Source organism: Clarias gariepinus, chromosome 14, assembly GCF_024256425.1.
Source record: "Clarias gariepinus isolate MV-2021 ecotype Netherlands chromosome 14, CGAR_prim_01v2, whole genome shotgun sequence".
NCBI classification, from domain to species: Eukaryota; Metazoa; Chordata; class Actinopteri; order Siluriformes; family Clariidae; genus Clarias; species Clarias gariepinus.
This window is the reverse complement of record NC_071113.1, coordinates 14,629,662-14,650,149: the sequence shown is the minus strand read 5'-3', so window position 1 is coordinate 14,650,149 and position 20,488 is coordinate 14,629,662. Positions and strand designations below refer to the sequence as shown.

The 20,488-nt window shown below is 37.7% G+C and overlaps 1 protein-coding gene across 1 annotated transcript; it reads right to left on the bottom strand.

Annotated features, from left to right (window-relative positions):
- Positions 1-564: 564 nt before the first annotated feature.
- Positions 565-20,241, bottom strand: shisa8b (shisa family member 8b). Its single transcript, XM_053512272.1, has 4 exons — positions 19,688-20,241; positions 12,774-12,895; positions 4,002-4,112; positions 565-1,172 (listed from the first exon to the last, which is right to left on the bottom strand). Exons 1-4 carry the CDS (start codon positions 20,239-20,241, stop codon positions 700-702), a joined length of 1,260 nt encoding a protein of 419 aa, XP_053368247.1. The 3' UTR covers positions 565-699.
- Between the last annotated feature and the right edge of the window lie 247 nt (positions 20,242-20,488).

Sequence of the window (20,488 nt, the reverse complement as noted above, 5' to 3'; positions counted from 1 at the left end):
ATGTGATGAGTTAAATAATGAGAATGTGGGCTTCAATGCCATTGAACTCACCATTTCATCTTTACATAAGTTATATTTAATTCAATGATCAGGGTCATGACCTCAATAGAAAGGAATTGTAATTGGAGATGTATAACAATTGTTCAGGAAAATGCGACTCAGCATCACAGTGGGTTCCCGATTGCTTCATATTCATATAAGGGGGAGCTAAGGTAAGCTAAGAAGAACAGGAACAAAGAAGTTACTGACTACTTATGTATGCATCTACTGTATGAAGACAATGTAATGTACATGAACTGTAATACTGTAACCTGTGGATTGTTTCAAACATGACCACATGACCCAATGAAAACAAGAAGATCTCTCGCAATAAGACCCACAAATGCCTCACCCATGGTTTCACTTCCCAGTTCTCACACAGTACATACATCGATAGAGACCTGATCGACACATACTCAAGTTCATTATTGCCTTCTGTCTAAACAAAATTTTAGCCCTGTAGTGTTTATGTAATCTCAGTGACACTTCACCTTCCAGCTGTGTGTTTGTGAAAAGTTTGCTGGATCAGAGACATGGAGACCAGAGGTTAGACTAAACTACTCAGGAACTACTATAGGAACCTGATGGAAAGCTTATCAGCTGTGATACAAGAGCCATATAATTTTTCTGTCCATAAATAAAAACAGCAGCTGAATACTCTTATACCGTGACTTCTGTTTTGCTGTTGGTTTGAAAGCTCTTGTGTTTGTGAGAGTAGGACGGAGGTCCTTCATAGGTTGTAGGCTGCGAGAAAAGCTCAGGAAGCATCTCTATGCTGTATTGCCTTCTGCTGGAATAGGTCTGCCGACTAGGGTGTCCAGGGTGTGAGGTCTGCCGAAGGACGTGTCGGGGTGCAGTGTCGCATACTGTGAAGCTTGAGCTTAAGTGTAAGGGATGGTTTCTGGTCTTTTGAATACAGCTCCTCTCCAGTCGACTGGTGGGGATGGAAATTGAAAGAGCAGAGTCGACATTATAGGAAGGCAGAGGCTGGTGCATGCAGGGCTTGTCTTGATGGAAATAGGACTTGTCTTTTTGGTGCACTGGGATGGGTTGAAATGGTACAGGAAGAGTTTGGTTTTGAGAGAAGTCCATGAGTGGATAGCTTTTATAGTAACCTCTACTGGCTGTGTCTGCTGTGAGAGAGAAACAGAGAGAGAACAGGGAAGTGAAAGGAAGAGAAGTGTTTGAAGACAAATGGCCATACTATTAACTGAGCACAAGTCATTGAGGGGTGAAATGAAATTATCTTAATAAATAGCAAATTGAGCCCTTTCACCCAGGAGAAAATCCTGGGTGCAGTGACCACACAAACACATAAAGCAGTGGTGTCATTTCAACTTAATGCATTAAGGTCATTACCCAGGCCAAGTTTCTTCACGTAGAGAGCTAACTTGTGTCTGGGGAATGACCTTAATGCACTAATGTGCTAATGGCTAAAATTATCTTTATTTTTATTGTTCTGTAATGCCAAGTTATTCATGAAAATAAAATAAAATGCTTTATCATAATATATATATTTTTATAAAATAAAATAAAAATCCCTTTTACCCATCCTGACCCAAGTTGGGTTCCACTCCTGTCAGCCAAGAACATACCAATCATAAAGATTTGGAACCAATCTACCTTAGGTCAACAGTCCAGGCTGGAGAGATGGTGTGCTTTAGGTGTGTTAAAGGTTTTCTAGGCATTCTTTAGTCCTGTTAATACCATCAATCATCTCTAGAAGGCCACAGACTTTTTGAGTATTGTTGCTGACCATGTACAGTCGTGGCCAAAAGTTTTGAGAATTACATAAATATTTGGAAATTATTTTTATTTTATTATTTAAAATATATAAAAAATTGGAAAAGTTGCTGCTTAAGTTTTTATAATAGCAATTTGCATATACTTCAGAATGTTATGAAGAGTGATCAGATGAATTTCATAGTTCTTCTTTGCCATGAAAATTAACTTAATCCCAAAAAAACCTTTCTACTGCATTTCATTGCTGTCATTAAAGGACCTGCTGAGATCATTTCAGTAATCGTCTTGTTAACTCCGGTGAGAATGTTGACGAGCACAAGGCTGGAGATCATTATGTCAGGCTAATTGGGTTAGAATGGCAGACTTGACACGTTAAAAGGTGGGTGATGCTTGAAATAATTGTTCTTCCATTGTTAACCATGGTGACCTGCAAAGAAACACGTGCAGCCATCATTGCTTTGCATAAAAATGGCTTCACAGGCAAGGATATTGTGGCTACTAAAATTGCACCCAAATCAACAATTTATGGGATCATCAAGAACTTCAAGGAAAGAGGTTCAATTCTTGTTAAGAAGGCTTGAGGGCATCTAAGAAAGTCCAGCAAGCGCCAGGATCGTCTCCTAAAGAGGATTCAGCTGCGGGATCGGAGTGCCACCGGTGCAGAGCTTCAGCGCATCTACACGCACAGTAAGGTGAAGGCTTTTGGAAGATGGCCTGGTGTCAAGAAGGGGAGCAAAGAAGCCACTTCTCTCCAAAAAAAAACATCAGGGACAGATTGATCTTCTGCAGAAAGTATGGTAAATGGACTGCTGAGGACTGGGGCAAAGTCATATTCTCCGATGAAGCCTTTTTCCGATTGTTTGGAGCATCTGGAAAAAGGCTTGTCCGGAGAAGAAAAGGTGAGCGCAACCATCAGTCCTGTGTCATGCCAACACTAAAGCATCCTGAGACCATTCATGTGTGGGGTTGCTTCTCATCCAAGGTAGTGGGCTCACTCACAATTTTGCCCAAAAACACAGCCATGAATAAAGAATGGTACCAAAACACCCTCCAACAGCAACTTCTTCCAACAATACAACAACAGTTTAATGAAGAACAATGAATTTTCCAGCACGATAGAGCACCGTGCCATAAGGCAAAAGTTATAACTAAGTGGCTCGGGGACCAAAACTTTGAAATTTTGGGTCCATGGCCTGGAAACTCCCCAGATCCTAATCCCATTGAGAACTTGTGGTCAATCCTCAAGAGGCGGGTGGACAAACAAAAACCCACTAATTCTGACAAACTCCAAGAAGTGATTATGAAAGAATGGGTTGCTATCAGTCTGAATTTGGCCCAGAAGTTGATTGAGAGCATGCCCAGTCGAATTGCAGAGGTCCTGAAAAAGAAGGGCCAACACTGCAAAAACTGACTCTTTGCATAAATGTCATGTAATTGTCGATAAAAGCCTTTAAAACGTATGAAGTGCTTGTAATTATATTTCAGTACATCACAGAAACAACTGAAACAAAAATCTAAAAGCAGTTTAGCAGCAAACTTTGTGAAAACTAATATTTTTATCATTCTCAAAACTTTTGGCCACAACTGTACATTCTTTTTATTTCCAAATTTATTTATCTTTGAATGGCCATGTCCAGCATGATAATGCACCATATCATGCAGAAAAAGTCATCCCAATCTGGATTCATGAATATGACAATCATGTCAACATGGATCAGAATCTCAAAGGGATTCTTCCGATGCCTTGTGGAATCCAAGAATTATTAAGCAAAGTGAAGCCTATTACTATTACTATTGTGCTGACATGTTCGTTCATTAAGCAAAAAAGGTTAGACCTTTTTAATCTATTTTTGGGGCAGATAGTACTGATTTGGTGACAGCTATAGCAGTAACTCATTAAGGTACATATTGAGCAGGATTAGTAAGTGTATGTCTTTTTTTTTTTTTTTCTTTGTGTGTTCTCTATTTTAATGAATTATTACCTGTAGCCTGTGACTGAATAGCCCCAAGGTTTGGCAACAACCCTGACATGAATTCTGCTTGAAGTAGAAATTCTATAAAAGGGTTTATGTAATTCTGTGTTGCTAAATCAAATGAATGAATGATAATTGAACTGCATACGAACCATCAAAAGGATTTGATTAAAATGTAAACAGCTCAGTAGAGATAGGTTTTTAGTAATCCCATGACTGACAGACCATCTTTATTTAATCTCTTACCAACAGCCTTCAGTGAGGAATACTTCTTGTGTGTAAGGCCAGGCAGACTGCTGTTGCTTTGTGGAAGTCCAACCACCGGCCTGAATGCTGTGGTGCTGAGATGATATTGCTCTGGAATAGAAAGGAAAAAAAGGGAAAAAATAAAAAATAAAATTATATAGTATATATTCTGATATTCTGTGGTTACTGAGATTTATTATTTATTATTTTATTTAACATTGCAGATTAAAGTAGACATTTTTGTGCTCCAGCAGACCCACCTTCAACTTTTGTTTTAATTGAATTAAATACTCAGATACCAGAGGCAGTGAGAACCACCTGGACACCTTCTTATGTGCATACTCGCACATGGCACAAATTTCCAGCTGTGTCATACAGCATTGTGTCAATTCTCTATTACCAATTACAGTATGGCTTAGATGTTCGTGTGTATGATGGCCCTCATTATTGGGTCAGTAAAAAAAAATATAAATGCAAAAGCTACTTTTCAATTAAAAATTAAATGCTACAGAGAAATGTCAGTATGCGATGCTTATAAAACTGCTGCTAAAATGTCAGGATGCAATGCAATCTCAGTATACAATGCGTATGAAAATACTTAGAAATCCCTATGAAACTGTCCAGGATTCAATTGAAAGATGCTTTTCAACTACCGAACACTCACTTTTCCAGATACTTACAGGCCCGGGATTTTACCCGAACTCATTTTTTCACATTCCCTGCTATTCCCTCTTCTAACCCACTTGATTATGTTCTTTAACTGGATCCTAACCTTAAAGGTGTGATCTCAGAATTATATTCTTTTGCCCTCTTACTTCATTCTTCTGCTTCAGATGGTCTACGATATGTTTGGTCCGTAGACCTTGGTATGGATATTAGTCCTTTAGTTTGGCAGCTAGTATTGAAAAGAATACCTACTGTACCTCTTCTATCTGTGCTCGTCATGGAGTTCTGCAGTGCAAAGTGGTGCACAGAGTCCACTGGTCCAAGAGTAAACTGGCCCGTCTATATCCTGGCACTGACTCTAACTGTGATAAATGTCATTGCGATCCTGCTGATCTCATCCATATGTTTTGGTCATGCCCGGTTATATTCTCATTTTGGACATCTGTTTTTGACTCTCTGTCAGCCATTACCTCAGTTAAGATCCTCCCGGAACCTTTGATTGACCTGTTTGGGGTTTTACCCTGTGGGTACTCCATGCCCTCCTACTTTGAACTTGTTGCATTTCTTACCCTCCTGGCAAGACGTGTTATTTTAATGCACTGGAAGGGCTCTAACCCCCATACTCACTCTCTCTAGATAAAAGATGCCCTTACTTTTATGAAGTTAAGGAAGATTAATCACTCACTGCGTGATACTCAGGTTAAATTTTCTAAAATTTGGCAACCTGTTCTTAATTATGTTGAATCTCTTCGGTTTACCGATTCTGCAGTAGTTTAGGAAGACTTTGGCATGTATGTCTGTGCTCACTGCAAGCTGCAACTATGTTATGGAATTGACTATGACCTCAATCCATGCAGTGGGATAACTAGGCCAGAACAAAGGGCTGCTTTCTGCCAATCTAGTTTAAATACGGCACCAAGTGTGGCACAGTCTATGGTGCTGGTCATGTGTAAGTCAACCATGTTAATCTCTGTGTACTAGTGTTGCAAAGAAACCCTAGAAAGAAGAGAGCAAGTTTCAGTAGCTAGAAATAACCACAGCCAAATGGAGTGACCAAGTGTCACTGTCAAATCGACACAGCCTGGCTCACCATTTTATTGACCACATAAATTCTGTGGGCTTTTTGTGAGCCCAAAGCACATAAATTCATGTTCTTATTTCCACAAGCACTGTACTTCACTGATTCTCCAGTGTTCAGTATAAGGCGTTTTATCTAACAGGATGGGCAGTTTAATTAAAAGTTCTACACGTTGACACCTCTTGACCACCATAGTCAAAATGTCCAGTAGTGCAGAGCACCAATAAGCAATACACCAATAAGTTTTATTATGAACATAAGCATTTGGTCTTATTTTAAACAGCCCACAAATGCCTTATACACTCATTGTACCACTCTGTACCATTTATCCTGGAGCCTAACACACTAAACTAAGGGGTGAATCAAACCCCCGACCCTGGAAGTGCAAGGCCAGAGTACTAATCATTAGCCATATGCCGCTACTTAATTGTTTTGATACATCAATGCATTATGTTATTGTGTACAGGTTTTGCTCCAATTAATGCAGCACAACCTTTACCCATGCCGACTTATTATTTATACCAAGCATGCTTCACTGGATAGCATAGGTTGCCGTTGCTTCAGGTTATTAAGTGAACATACGTTGTACAGTATTTTGCCACTGTATCACATAAGGTAGACCTACAATGTTAGTGTCACAGCTCAGTTAGTGATGTTTCTGTGGCAGCCCCTTTCCTCTAATGGGAAAAGTAGACATATGTTATTTAGCTCAAGGGACATGGACAGAACTAAAACCATATGGTAGCTGTATCTGAAATAGTTGACAGTAAATGTATTACCAGCATATAAAAATTATTTTATAAAACAACAATTATGTTATAAAACAAAATCCTTTTATTATTATTATTATTATTATTATTATTATTATTTCAAAAGTTGTGTACAAAACTATAAACATGTGTGATGTTTGATTATACCCCCTTTTCTCCTTTTATGGGTTGGAAATGTATGAATGTATCTAGGTTGTGATAAAATGCTCTTTTGATAGGTTGTTTGTAGTTCAGCAGCATCTCTGAATGAGGATGTAATCTGAGTTACAGATAATAAAAACATCTCCTAGGAAAACATTGAACCATTTGCATTTACTGAATAAACAAATGTCTACTGAGAATCGTGGTCTTGCCTACTCATATGTTTATAATTCTGATAAGAAGTTATGCTGTTTCCAAATAAACCCTTCTATTTGTTGGCTCAGCAAAGCAATTAAATAGAGTAAATTATGATTTCGTGCTAGTTTTTCAAGGTGATAATCCAAAAACAGCACAAACACCAGGGACACATTTAAATCTGTTAGTTGTGAGGCATGATAGTGCTGTTTTGCCCTGCTTGCCTCCTGTCATATATTGACACCTAAATGTGGTACAGCCCACAGTGAGAGCAGTGCCCCAGTCTGAATGGCCTACTTCCACACTTGGCTGGTAACATGGACAGGACACTGGTTCAATTAGTGAATGTTGGCTGCTGTTTTCCATTGATCATTAATCATGTCTCATTAAACATCGCACAGTGTGTTGAGCTACAGTATGATCGATGTGCACAGTGTTTTTCAGAGTTAACCTACATCATATATTCATAGATGTGTTCTACTGCTTCCTGTTGACAGCAAAAAAGATCTTATTTAGTCTTCTAAAGGAAGGTTTACTAAAACCACAAGCACATACTTCAGTGCATCAATGTATTATAGATTTATTTATGTATTGTAAAGAAATTTACATATTCATAGGTATTATTAAGTTAATCAATATCCTTTTCTAAGTCATAGTGGGTTAATATTAGTTCATATTAGCTTAATACTTTATGTCTCCTGAGTGGTTACTTCCAAAGTAATACTGAGTACACTGTGTGTATGTATAAATATGGAACAGAGAGAGGTTTTGTGCGTGTGCGTGTGTGTGCACTGCTACTAACTATCCTCATCATAATGCCATCATCTCACCCTAAAACCAACTATTGTGCATGATCACAGCCATGAAGCTCTTAGACCCATTTTACATGGTCATAATAGCACACTAACAGTCCTCCAAGGGCAGGAAAGACAGATATGTGACCAGTGTACCAAACAGACTGAAAGGATCAGCAGATAAGCACATGTTCATCAGGCCATCCCACATGTATGCTTGATGGATGGATCCATGCATATTTTCACAGTTATAAACGTAAACATAAATTCGGGCTCTTGTTTTACATTCTGTTCTTCTTTTTTTTCTTTTTACAAAAATTAATGAGCAACCCTTATGAAATATATTTCCCTATATATTAACTGATGTGTTCTGATCTACTGGTTAATGGATATAATATTTTTTTTACATATATTACAATATATATATTGAATTTGATTGAATATATATTGCATATATATATATATATATATATATATATATATATATATATATGAATATATATATATATATATATATATATATATATATATATATATATGAATGGGCCATGTATGGATATATATATATATATATATATATATATATATATATATATATATATATATATACATATATATATATATACATGGTCCATTTATATATTGCAATATATTATTAAATATAAAGCACTAGTTTAACATAACAAGGAAGTTATGTTTTATTCGAGTGTTTTTTCTTATTATTACTCATACACTATGGCAGACTGACTTAAAGATTTCAGGAACATTTCTGAAAAGATAATTTCCTGTACAAATTATATGCGTATCAGCTCAGACTGTTTGCAAATGTTAGCTGCTTTTGAAAAAGAGTAAGAAAATAAAATTTACATATTGATTGACATGTAAACGATCACCCTTCCAAATGTGTGTTTTCTCCAAACAGTTACCACAAACGCGGATACACACAGTTGAATGTCTTTGCTCTAGCATTACATTATTCTGCCATTCGAATTAAGGGGTTCAAACATGTTCTAACATGGTAATGCCCTTGTATACAAAGAGTGGTTTATAAAGACAAGGTTTGGCAAGATTGGGTTTGGAAGAGCTTGAGTGACCTGCACAGTATCCTGGCCCCAAACCCATTGAACATGTTTGGGATAAACTGGATAGCTGGCTGCACATCAGACCTCCTCACCCAGCATCAGTGCCTGACATCAACTAATATTCTTATGGCTGAATGAGCAATCAGTGACTGAATGAGCACAAACATGCTACAAATCTAAAGCACTCCCAGCCTACATTTAAAAATGCTCCACTTGCATGATTTCATTAGAATATTGGTATTTTTTTCTGAGGAAAATGATGTAGCTACACTTTTGATTTAATCTAGTTGTTAGTCCACAAAAATGTCTAATGTGAGTTTATGGCCATGGCAGTGCCACAGTTGTAAGCTGTTACAATTCTATAGCACTTGAAGGGGATAAACTCTCTTGATAAATGAGCCACAACATAAAATAATGACTTATTTTTACAGGTTTGTAATTTAGTCTGGTCTATTAGCGTAAGCAGGAACAGATACTGTATGAGGCTAAATCATAAAAATGATATAAGCATTTTTTCAGTAAAATAACTGCCTTGCCATTGGGGCCATCCTACCAGGTCATGTCTCTTTGTAAAGACCTAGACATTATATAACTCTTTTTAACATGTCCAGTTCATATCAGGCACTGCCTGCTTTTTTCCAAATTCTCTCATCTTTAATCTTCACATAGTAAACCCTCTATGAAGAGGTATCAGATTTCTTAAACCCTCCTATTACATGTCAATTTCCCTGATAAAGCTTTTGAACATCAGTGTGACACAGTAGCATTACTTCTAGATATTAAATCCATTATTGGAGAAAACTGTAGGAAGTGTGTACTGTCAGATACACATTAAACCCCTAAGCACTAGAGAGCCAAGCTTAAATCTTCGCTATAATGAGGAAAGAATAATCATCTCTTAAGCACAGTGCATGACATAAATCCCACACCTGATATTAGTCTGAAGTCTACCATTTGCAATTCCACCAAGTGGTACCGCAAGGAGCTCTGCTGAACTTGATTATATGTGCAGATGAGTTAGAAGTAGGAAGTTATTATAAGTATTACCTATAAAATGTAAAAAGGGTAGGGTATGTAAATTTGCAGCATAAAATAAGAAATGGAAGGAGCCCAGAGGCTAAAATCAGACCTCTAATGAACAGAGAGCGCCAATATCCTGTACATAGAGCCTATACATAGGTAAAAAGTAAAGAGCCCCTACTTCTTGCAGCATTGAAATAGGGACCAATCACCATTGTTATGTCGATTTTAACTATATAAATATTGTAGAATAAAGTTCTTTGTATTTCTAAAATTTGTAGATGATACGACAGTTGTTGGACTCATCACAGTCAATAATGAAACTGCTTATAGGAATGAAATCAGAGACTTACTAAATGGTGTGGGGTCAACAACCTTGTACTAAATGCATCTAAAACTAACTCACACAGCCCCAAAACATCTTCATGACCCCTCTACAAACATGAAGCTCAATTTTGGTCTTATAACTCCAAATGACTCCAGAAGCTGTGAGGCTTGTCTAGGTGCAATCTGGCATACTGCAAGTGGGCCTTTTTGTGGCATAGGCACAGTAACAGCTTTCTCCTGGCCACTCGACCATGCAAGTTTGTGTAAGACTCTTTATTGTGCTCCTTGAAACAGCACCACCACTTTTTTCAAAGTTATTTGTGGGTTTTTCTTTGCATCCCAAACATTTCTTCTGGCTGTAGTGGGTGAAATCTTTCTTGGTCTACCTGACCATGGCTTAGTATCAACAGAACCTCTTATTTTCCACCTCTTTATCAGAGGTCACTGGTATCACTAGTATTTTTAAGTGTTGAGATATCTTTTTATATTCTTTTACTGCTTTACCTTATTATGCAGGTCCATTGTCATTTCTTAGTCTTCCCCATGGGGCAGTATCCAGCCAAGTCAGTGCATCACCTCAAGAACTGAGAAACTCACTGACTATTTATGCACAGACGCTTATTACAATTACAATGAGTCACAGATGTGGAAACATCCCTTTAATAACCATTTAAACCTGTGTGTCATCTTGTGTGTTTATAATGTGGCCAAACCTTCAGACAAACAACTACGTAATACTGAATGTATTGCATATATATATGGTTGACGTGAACTCATCTATCATATATATATATATATATATATATATATATATTGCAATGATGCCGCTAAAGGATCAAAACTGAAATGGCGCACTCGGTTGCAAAAATTAAAGTGCGCCTTCTCCATGACAACACGCCAGCTCATTCAGCTCATGAAATGGTAAAACTTGCAGGTGACTTGGGTATGAAATGTTGCCTCATCTTCTCTACTCCCTCCTATTTGAACCTTTCCTCAGGAGGCAAAAGGAGACTTCTTTAAACACGATCTCCACCAGCTTATCCATTAAAGTGTGTCGAATTCGGTGGAGGATATGCGAAAAAAACTGTTGTGCATCCCTATATTTCTGATTTCCCTGATTAATCCCTGATTTTGTGTTTTTGGAGCTGGGTACAGAGGATAAGAAATTCAGTCTTGGTAAAGGTTAGAGAAATGAGTGGGACGGCTTTAAAGTTATCGTTACGTACAGTAAAAATTTGCCTAGGCAGCATTGTAATTCCTTTTTGGTTGTTAGGATTTGCCAGTATGCTACTGCCTTCACTTTTGCTGGGTACATTTGGATCTTGGAGGGGTTGATGGTGAATCTGAGGAAGGAAACATTGTTGTGTTGAACCTCACAACAAAGTTTCTCCGCCTTGACAAAGTTGGTTCTCAAGCAGTCTTCAGAGACCCCGGCATACATGCAGTTATTGTTATCTAATGTCCAAGAAAAGATCAAAATGTCATCCTAATAGACAAAAAATCTCCTCCCCTGATTCTGACCAGGTGATATATACAGTACGTCCTACAGAAGTGCAGTTGAGTGAGGATCTGGGTGATTTGATTAGAAGATCAATGGCTGTACTCATCAGAGGAAATAGCAGTTGGCCACAAAGAAGATTCATGCACCACCAGGAGGAGGTAATGTTTGGATAATTAAAGGGCTTTAATATACATGGCCACTTTCTGATGGGGGAAAAGTGAGTATAAACGTCCCTGTGATGGAGCTGTCTCTGGGAGAGGGTCAATAGCCCAATTGCAGGGTCTGTATGTTAGAAGGGAGATATCACAAGTGTAGTGAAGAGGGAAACTCCATAGTCATGAGAGAGACAGGAGCAGACTTTGGGCATGAGATGAGGCACAGGGAGCTCCACCCAAGGATTGCATTGTTAGTCCAATCAATCTACAGTTTATGGGGTGTCCAACTTGAGCATTAAAACTTGTAATACCACTGTTCCCTATTCATGTGCCCTATCAGTGAAGAGTGTGATTATATATGCCACCCCGAGCATTCTGTAGGACAGGGGGAGGCTCGGAGCTCCAGTAACATGAATGATATTGCAAGAGGAACGAATGACAGGTTCCAGGCTCCCCATCATAGGCTTTAGAGTTAGGCAGATGTGATTCAGGGTGGATGGAGTGAGCAGAGACCGTAGGAGATGTGGCTTGGAGTTTAGCTTGACAGAAATAGAGGAGAGCATCTGATTGACCTGCTGGTTGCTTTGTTTTACTGAGCGATGGCCTGTTTCAGCTGATCCAGCTCTGCTGGGTTCATCATGGCTGGAATACACAATTACAGACGGGACTACAAAAAAATGCAAAACCTTTGTCATTTAAAAATTGCATGCACTGGGATAGATCCACAGCATTAGTGCAATTTGCCTCCAATGGGGTCCTAAAGGAATGAGTCAAATCTGAGATTAATGGAAGTAGCATCTCCAGCTGGCTACAAAAAGTTATACCTTAACTTTCTACAATTTACTTTTTCCTCCCCATCTTCCCTGCTCAAAGCTCTACAAGGTATCATGATTCACCACATAATTGATAAGCACACATCCCATACATATTTACCACACTGCATCCATATTCAGTCATGATTACTGTTTATGTGCAGTAAATTATACATCCATTCAATTAGTGACCATGCCCGCATACACACATTAAATGTGGGGCTTTCTTACCGCTGCGGCTGCGTAATATCCGTGGTGATATACCATTGCCTCCAATGTTGGTGCTGCTGCTACTCGTTCCATCTACAGAACTCACATCACCACTTGGCTGTTTCAGTAGCTCCTGCAGAGTCCTACACAGCAAAAATGGAAACACAGGGTTATTTAAAAGTTACTTTGATATTTATAGGTTCTTAAAGTCCAAAATAACTTTTGTGGTTTATGGTTCCACATAATACCTTAAGGACTACCTTAGAGGTATAATAATAGTGATTAGGTATGCACTTTTGTTCAATAAGCTCTTGGATACAGCATATCAACTATGTCTGTATCACCACCTGACCCAACAGAAACCGATCAGGTGACTTAATACAGGTTGGAGTCAGCATTCCACTAGCACACCCCAGAGGTCTTGTGGAGTCATGCTTGAGGGGCCAGAGCCATTCTGGTGGCAGAAGGTGAAGATAAACTATGGACTTTTCCCACCAAGTGGTGGTGGCCTGGGACCCTTCAAAAATCATGCTTTTTTGGCCAAGCAGTATGTGTATATATGGTAAAATGTGCTCTCAATTTTGACTAAGTCACCAACAGCAGCAACAGCAGGGCAACCCTTACACCCTTACACCACCTCCTCTATGCTTCACATTCATAAAAATTGGTACTTAAGGCTGGTCATTCTAATAAACCTATCCTCTAGCTCTTCATCTTCTTTTTCTGGGACGATGCTTATGAGACCTGGATCACTGCACTTGGGATACATGGGATATCATATATTGTAAAAATATAGGTGCTGTATAAGCAAAACAGACAGTGATTAAAATATTACTTCCTGTATAATATTTTAATAATATTAAAATATTCTTTCACATTGGGGTGTAATCCAAATTAGTACTGATTGGAAACAAGGTTATAGCAGATTATAACATATAATGGTAACAGGCATAAAATCCAGATATTTACAATTAGTAAATGATTAAATCAAGCCCGGTAAATTTAGGCAGCATGGTGGTGTAGTGGTTAGCACTGTCGTCTTGCACGTCCAGGTTCGATTCTTGGCCAGACTCGATTTCCATCTCTGTGTGCATGGAGTTTGCATCTTCTCCCCGTACTTGATGGGTTTCCTCCAGGTCCAAAGACTTACATATTGGGCTAATTGGCGTTCCAATGGAGGTTGCCCGTAGTGTGTGAGTGAGTGAGTGTATGTGTGTGCCCTGCGATGGATTGGCAGCCTGTCCAGTGTGTACCCTGCCTAGTGCCCTAAGCTTCCTGGGATAGGTTCCAGGCCCCCCGCGTCCCTAAATACAGGAGAAAAGCGTTATGGACAATGAGATTTTCTGGAATTTTATTTGTTATTTTGTCTTTCATAGACAATGACAATGATGAAAATGATAGACCTCTCTTATATTTTTAGGTGGGAGAACTTGCACAATTGGTGGCTGACTCAATACTTTTTTGCCCCACTGTACTGTATGTCTAATACTTACGTACTCTTTATGTTGTTCCTGAGACATACTCAGGAAATATATCACCTAAATGCCGCCTTAAATTACTGATGGGAATTTAAAACACGGCAGAAACAAACTTCTTTAAAACATGACACAAACAATACATGATGGGAACCAAACTTCCCTGACCAAAGAAGCAAAAAAAAAAGGCAAAAAAGCTTTCCTTCCTCCAAGAGACACCAGACTAAACTGCTAGATTTAAGTTTACTGTATCAACTACTATTTCTTACTGCTGTACTTCGGCATGATATACTATCAAAACCCCCATCAAAAACCCCAACAGTTTTCTATTTACATAAAAATTTAAGTCCTAAACCAAACCCCCTGTTTAAAAACATTTTACGCACATCCACCATGAGATTATTCGTGGAATCTTGGGTACATGTAAATGCACCTAATGTCACTTAAACTTCCAGAACTGGGACTAAACGGCTAAGTGGCTCATTGGAGATAGTTTTTGCTGCATTGTTTTGCCGCATAATAAGTTAAGCCTTTATTTGTCACATATGCATTACAGCACAATGAAATTCCTTCTTCGCATATCCCAGCGTAACTTGGCTCAGAGCGCAGGGTCACCTATGATACAGCCCCCCTGGTGCAGATAGGGTTAAGGGCCTTGCTCAAGGGCCCTACAATGGCAACCTTGTGGAGCTGGGGATTAAACCACTGATCTTCTGATCAGTAACTCAGTGCCTTAGCCCTTTGAGCCACCACTACCCCAAGGACGTTTTCCTAGTTATGTAGAATGGCTTACTTTGTAGGTTCTCAAGCAAAATGTTTCTGTAGACGTCTGAATTCATTCTGCTGCTAACATCATGAGTTACATCATCAATAAAGATTAGTCAGCCCTTATCAGAAACAGCCACGCAAACCCAGGTCATCTACAGTAGGTAGCCTTTATATTTCTGCTTTTAAAATCTTCTTAAATAATGGATTGAATGATGGATGGTAAGGATCACCTTACCTTGTGCTTTGTGGAAGCTGTTGGTTATGTCACTGGCTTGCTTTGGGGATTTTCTTTCCAATTTTCCTGATACAACTTCTTTTGTTTTTCTTGACTGACTTCTGTGTCTGGTTGTTTGTAAAGCAGAGGATTTTTCTTTTCTAATACATTCCAAATTGAAATATTCTTTAAGTCGAATGCTTGTACAATGGCTCTCATAGACAGCTCAGTGGTCTTCAAAATTATTTATTATTATGTAAATATGAAATTTGGAACACCAGTTAGCCTAATCTGCATGTCTTTGGACCGTGGAAAAAAAACAGAGTACCCAGATGAAACCCACCAAGCATGGGAAGAACATGCAAACTCCATGCACACAAAGACAGGAATCAAGCCTGGCCGGGAATCGAACCCGGACCCTCGAGGTTCTAACCATTACACCACCCTGCCACCTACATTCAGTCATATATTCCAATATTTTTGATTATTTGAAAAATGGGTTGGTTTAAACAAAAGGTGGTATAACACATAGGTAAGTCATAACGCATCTAAAAGTTACTATAAGAAAATAAAAGCTAAAATTCTGATATTTCATCTCATGTTCACATTGATCCACAACACAAATGTCTTCGCATAAATTTGCTTTTGCTGTTCCAGTACTTTTTGGAAGCGATTGTGAGCAATCATAGAAATTCGACAACAATAACAATGACACAAAGACATTAGTCGGAGTAAGACAATAGTAGACCTGGGTCCAAAGCTGAGTCTTAGAATATGCATATGTAAAATATAGAATACTTTTCCTGTGACACTGTTACATACATGTGCATTTCCAATGAGTACTCAGACATGTACAACAAGCCCTCTGGCTGACATAACACAATGATGAGATTTAATGTGATTGCAGTTCTCCTGTGCCAGAAACTACTAATGGCAGGAGACCAGTGAGGCACAAAATAAGGACAACAACACTTCAGAGAGGCATGAAAAAGCAATGATGGACAACAGTGTGTCCTTGTGTGTTAATCTTGTACTTCACGGTTTCAGTAAATCCTTCGACTATAAGCAGGAAAGCTTACATTGAAACTAGTTATCTTATATGTAAGCTTTCCTTCTTATAGTCAAAGGATTTACTGTAACTTTAGGCAGTAGGAATACAAAGTTAGACTACTACTAGTAGTAAATTACGGATAATTACAGAGGATGTTACTTTTTCAGAAGAGTCAAATTATTGACCAGCATCAAGCAAAGCAAATAAAATTTGCAAATGAATTTGGTAAAAAAAAATGTGGACAAAAAAATTATGAATGTCTGTGATCAGAGATCAATTAACTATCTGGTGAAGTTCATAAAAAATAAACTGTAGAAATCACAGCTATGTTTAACAATAAAAGGAAAAAAAACATTAGTTTATTCACAGTGCAATGAGAACTCACAGGACTCGTCACAGGATGGTGACTTATTTTCATTGCTTTAATCTTTTGATCTCTAGCAAATTTAAGGGTTTTTTCCTGATTAGGTCTCACTAACAAGTGGTTTTCTTATAGCTACACAGCTGTTTGGTCCCAATCTTCTGAGTTCTCGTTACATTGTGCTTGTGGAAATGCTCTTACTTTTACAATTGACTACAGCTGTGATTCTTGCTGTTAATTTGTTTTCCATACATCTTTACTAAGCAATCTCCATTCATTGACCACATTTCTTTCACAAAGTTGAAGGCAAGTAAGTCAGGTGTAAGAACGTGTTGATTTTTTTAACCTAATTCGAGTTTATATAGACATTTTACTTTTACGTGGAAGATTTCTTATTTAATTGGAAGTAGCAGCAGCTTAATTAATGTTTCTTGTTTCTAAATATTCTGATTGATTCATACTATGTTTTCATTTCTGGAACACTGCACGAGACACTTTAATAAGTCAATTGTCACTTTCAAATTTTATATACTGTATATATACTTTTTTCTTCTATATTTCTATATTTTGTAATATTTTTATTATGCCCTTATTTGTAAAGTTTATTTTACTAGTTAAATTTATTTATTTTAGTATTTCTTTTTATTCATATTTATTTCTTATGTATAAGGTCACTGGCGGTCGTATAAGCATTTCACTGCATATCATACTGTGCATGACTGTGTATGTGACAAATAAAATTTGAATTTAAATTTGAATACTAAGTATACAGTACACCAGTAACAAGCAGCAAAAGCAACTGTAATCCTTATCTAATTTAGCTTCTCATCTGAGTTTAGCAATTTAAGCTTAAATAATCAATTATTTACAATATTTATAAACAATCATGTATCAAAATGAGGAACACTTACTCTGGTTTAAAAACATATGGTGCACAATTCAACATTCATAATATTTTCTTAAAAAGTTTTAGCATTAGCATAGTCCAAAACCTCCCTCTCTCTAATCTGTCCAGTAGAGCGCGAGTGAAAACTGAAAAATCCTTTATACCACCTTGGAACAGCACTATCAAAAATGTCACCCTCCTTTGCACTCTCCCAGACACACTCATAATATGAACAATTTGAAGACCAGCCAACCTCATTGACATTAATCTCATTGTCCATTAGATAAAAAAATTATTCAGTGACATGGCAATTGTCTTATTACGTTTCAGTAACCCTCAAATTTGTAAGGTCAGACAGCCTTACAGAAATACAGCCTGTGAAGTGCTTTGCATATACAGTACCTCCCCATTCCAATTTTTTGTAGTATTACAACTACTGCCAAAACTACACTTAAGTGGCTCAAAACAAGTAATCTATATTTGTTAGAATTATCGGATGAATAAAGCATAAATTTTTTTCGGTGAGTTAAACTGCATGGGCTGGCTTTTTGTTCCCGCAGGCATGGGTGAGCCTTGGATGCCTATAATCCCTTCACCAGTTTGCTGCTCGTGTATAGTCAGTGATTAGTCTCTCTCTCTCTCTCTCTCTCTCTCTCTCTCTCATAAGCAAGTGTCATTAGAGATGTTTCTTGTTAAAGTCGCAAAGAAGAAAAAGATTCTAGTTTGCCAGCAGAGACTCTGTCAGAGTAGTGATTCTGTGTGTGTGTGTGTGTGTGTGTGTGCCAGCTACGATTCTCACACCAGTTCTGATTCATTTCGAATGTTGCAGGTTAATTTGTTTTATTTTTATTTTATATTTTGTATTAATTATTTTTATATGAATATTTTTGAGTTGAAATAATGTTTCCATTATTCTTATGGGGTAAAAAATGCTTTGATATACGAGTGGTTTGGATTACAAGCTCACTTTCAGAATAAATTATGCTTAATGAAATGTCCATGCGTTACACACTTTGGTTTACCCAAAACCATTTTCAAAAAAATTTCTGTCTGTCTGTCCAGTCAGATTTTGTCAGAGCATCACACAAAACTGGACTGGGCTGGATAGAATTTAATGAAACTTTGGCAGCCATTAAACCTGTGCCATAAATAAAATCAAAACATTGAGTAGAAGGGGCGTTATGAACAATTACTGTATGTGACAGATTATGTTTTTTGGACAAATGTAAGGCTTTTTTTTATGTGGGTGTGGCTATATGCGTCAATCTACAGAGCCAATTAAAGCAATAGTTTACCGTGTATACACAGAGTATATGGAACACCTAGAAGTAACCGTAATGCCACTATAAAGTGCTCAAATCCTCACAAAACACAAAAGGAATGCACAACTTAGCATGACTTACTCTAAAAAAACTAAACCTTCAAAGATGAATGTACAATCAATGTATGTTTATTTTTCCTGCGGGAAGTTTAAAATCAGTTCGTCACATATGTTCTAAATTCATGGTGCTATTAATAAGTAGTAATGAAAAGCACCACTTAAAATAAAACACAGGTCATTAGAACAAACATATCCACAGCAGTTCAAGGTGAAGGCATAAAAAATATCTGAACTGAGAACCCAGTATTATGCACTTAAATCAAAATGTTTAGTAAAAGCAGAGGTATGACCAGATATCTTAACATTTGAATTGTGCAAACATTTTAAATGTCCGAAAGAAGGCTTTACATTTATGAATGACACTCCCATGCAAGGGTGGCAGTGCAGTCGTTCCCTTGAAGTGGAATGCCAGATCCTTATTAATAATGAATAATTTTTCGCAAAGTTGCCAAAGGGAATGAAAGTTATTTATTATTGTCAAGTATCAGCCATTCTGTTGCTGAATGTTCACAGAAACTGTGTACACAATCAATAACAGAGAGTGTACATGAGTAGGGAAAATGTTTTAATTTAGTCCTTTCTTATAATCTACAGAGAGTAGCATTCAAAGACATAAACATCAATGCAGCTAAAATAAGTGTACAATTTTAAGTATTAGACGAAACAGTCCCCTCATTCCAGAGACAATGTACAGTAATAGCACAGCAGTGTAAAAACCTGGGATGAACAATATACACTGTAGAATAAGGTCATAAAATATGTTAATAAGCACCTTTACTTAAAGAGCTTTTGGACTCACCTTGAGTTGGTGACGTCATTTTGTCCACCTCGGCTTCTCTCCAAACCCAGTTTGGTGAAGATGCCTACTAGAACCATGATGGCCACCACACCACAGATTATGTAAACGATAATTTGTGTGCGATCTCTTTCATGCTCTGACTGCACCTCAGTGATAGTATCCACAGGTTTACCCGTGTTGGCCCAGATTGGTGTATCGTAGTTGGAACATGAAGTCTGGTCCAGACGTTGCTGATGGAACTGGCAGCAAAACCGGTAAAAACAGGTACCACAACAGTACAGAAAGATACCTGCATTGCAATTAAAGGGTGGGTCCCACTGGCCCATCACATCAAAATAACCCTGGCAGCGGGTACCTGTGGATAGGACTGTTTCCTCCACTATTTCTCCTGCAGGTGAGCTCAGTATTAGAGCACCTTCTGATTTCACTGTGGGATATGCAGTCCGATTGGCCAGCTGCATGTCCATTTCTGTGATAGCCTCATCCTGTGCCTGTAGTTTGCACCCAAGTAAAGTAGCCAGGACAACGTGGAGCAGAAAAGACAGACTAACCATGTTGCTCTAAATATGTATTAAGGGCTATAAGACAGTTTTGATAGTAAGTGTTAATCATAAAAGCTTGAACTTTAAATTGAGACTTGATAAACTTTTTTAAATTAGTAACTAAATTATTATAAAATAGTAAATAAAAAAAATTAAATAGGTTAATTGTTATTAATTATCATTAATTACTAATTATTACAAATGTTTACTTATTATTATTGTCTCGGAAAAACGGCGAATTGTTTAGACATGCAAATAA

Bases quoted from the DNA above. Each gene is read 5' to 3' on its own strand.
- shisa8b (XM_053512272.1), bottom strand. From the start codon at position 20,241: ATGGTTAGTCTGTCTTTTCTGCTCCACGTTGTCCTGGCTACTTTACTT. The intron at 12,896-19,687 runs GTGAGTCCAAAA...TTTGCTGTGTAG, and splicing joins AATGACGTCACCAACTCAAG to GACTCTGCAGGAGCTACTGA. The intron at 4,113-12,773 runs GTAAGAAAGCCC...TTTCTATTCCAG, and splicing joins GATATTACGCAGCCGCAGCG to AGCAATATCATCTCAGCACC.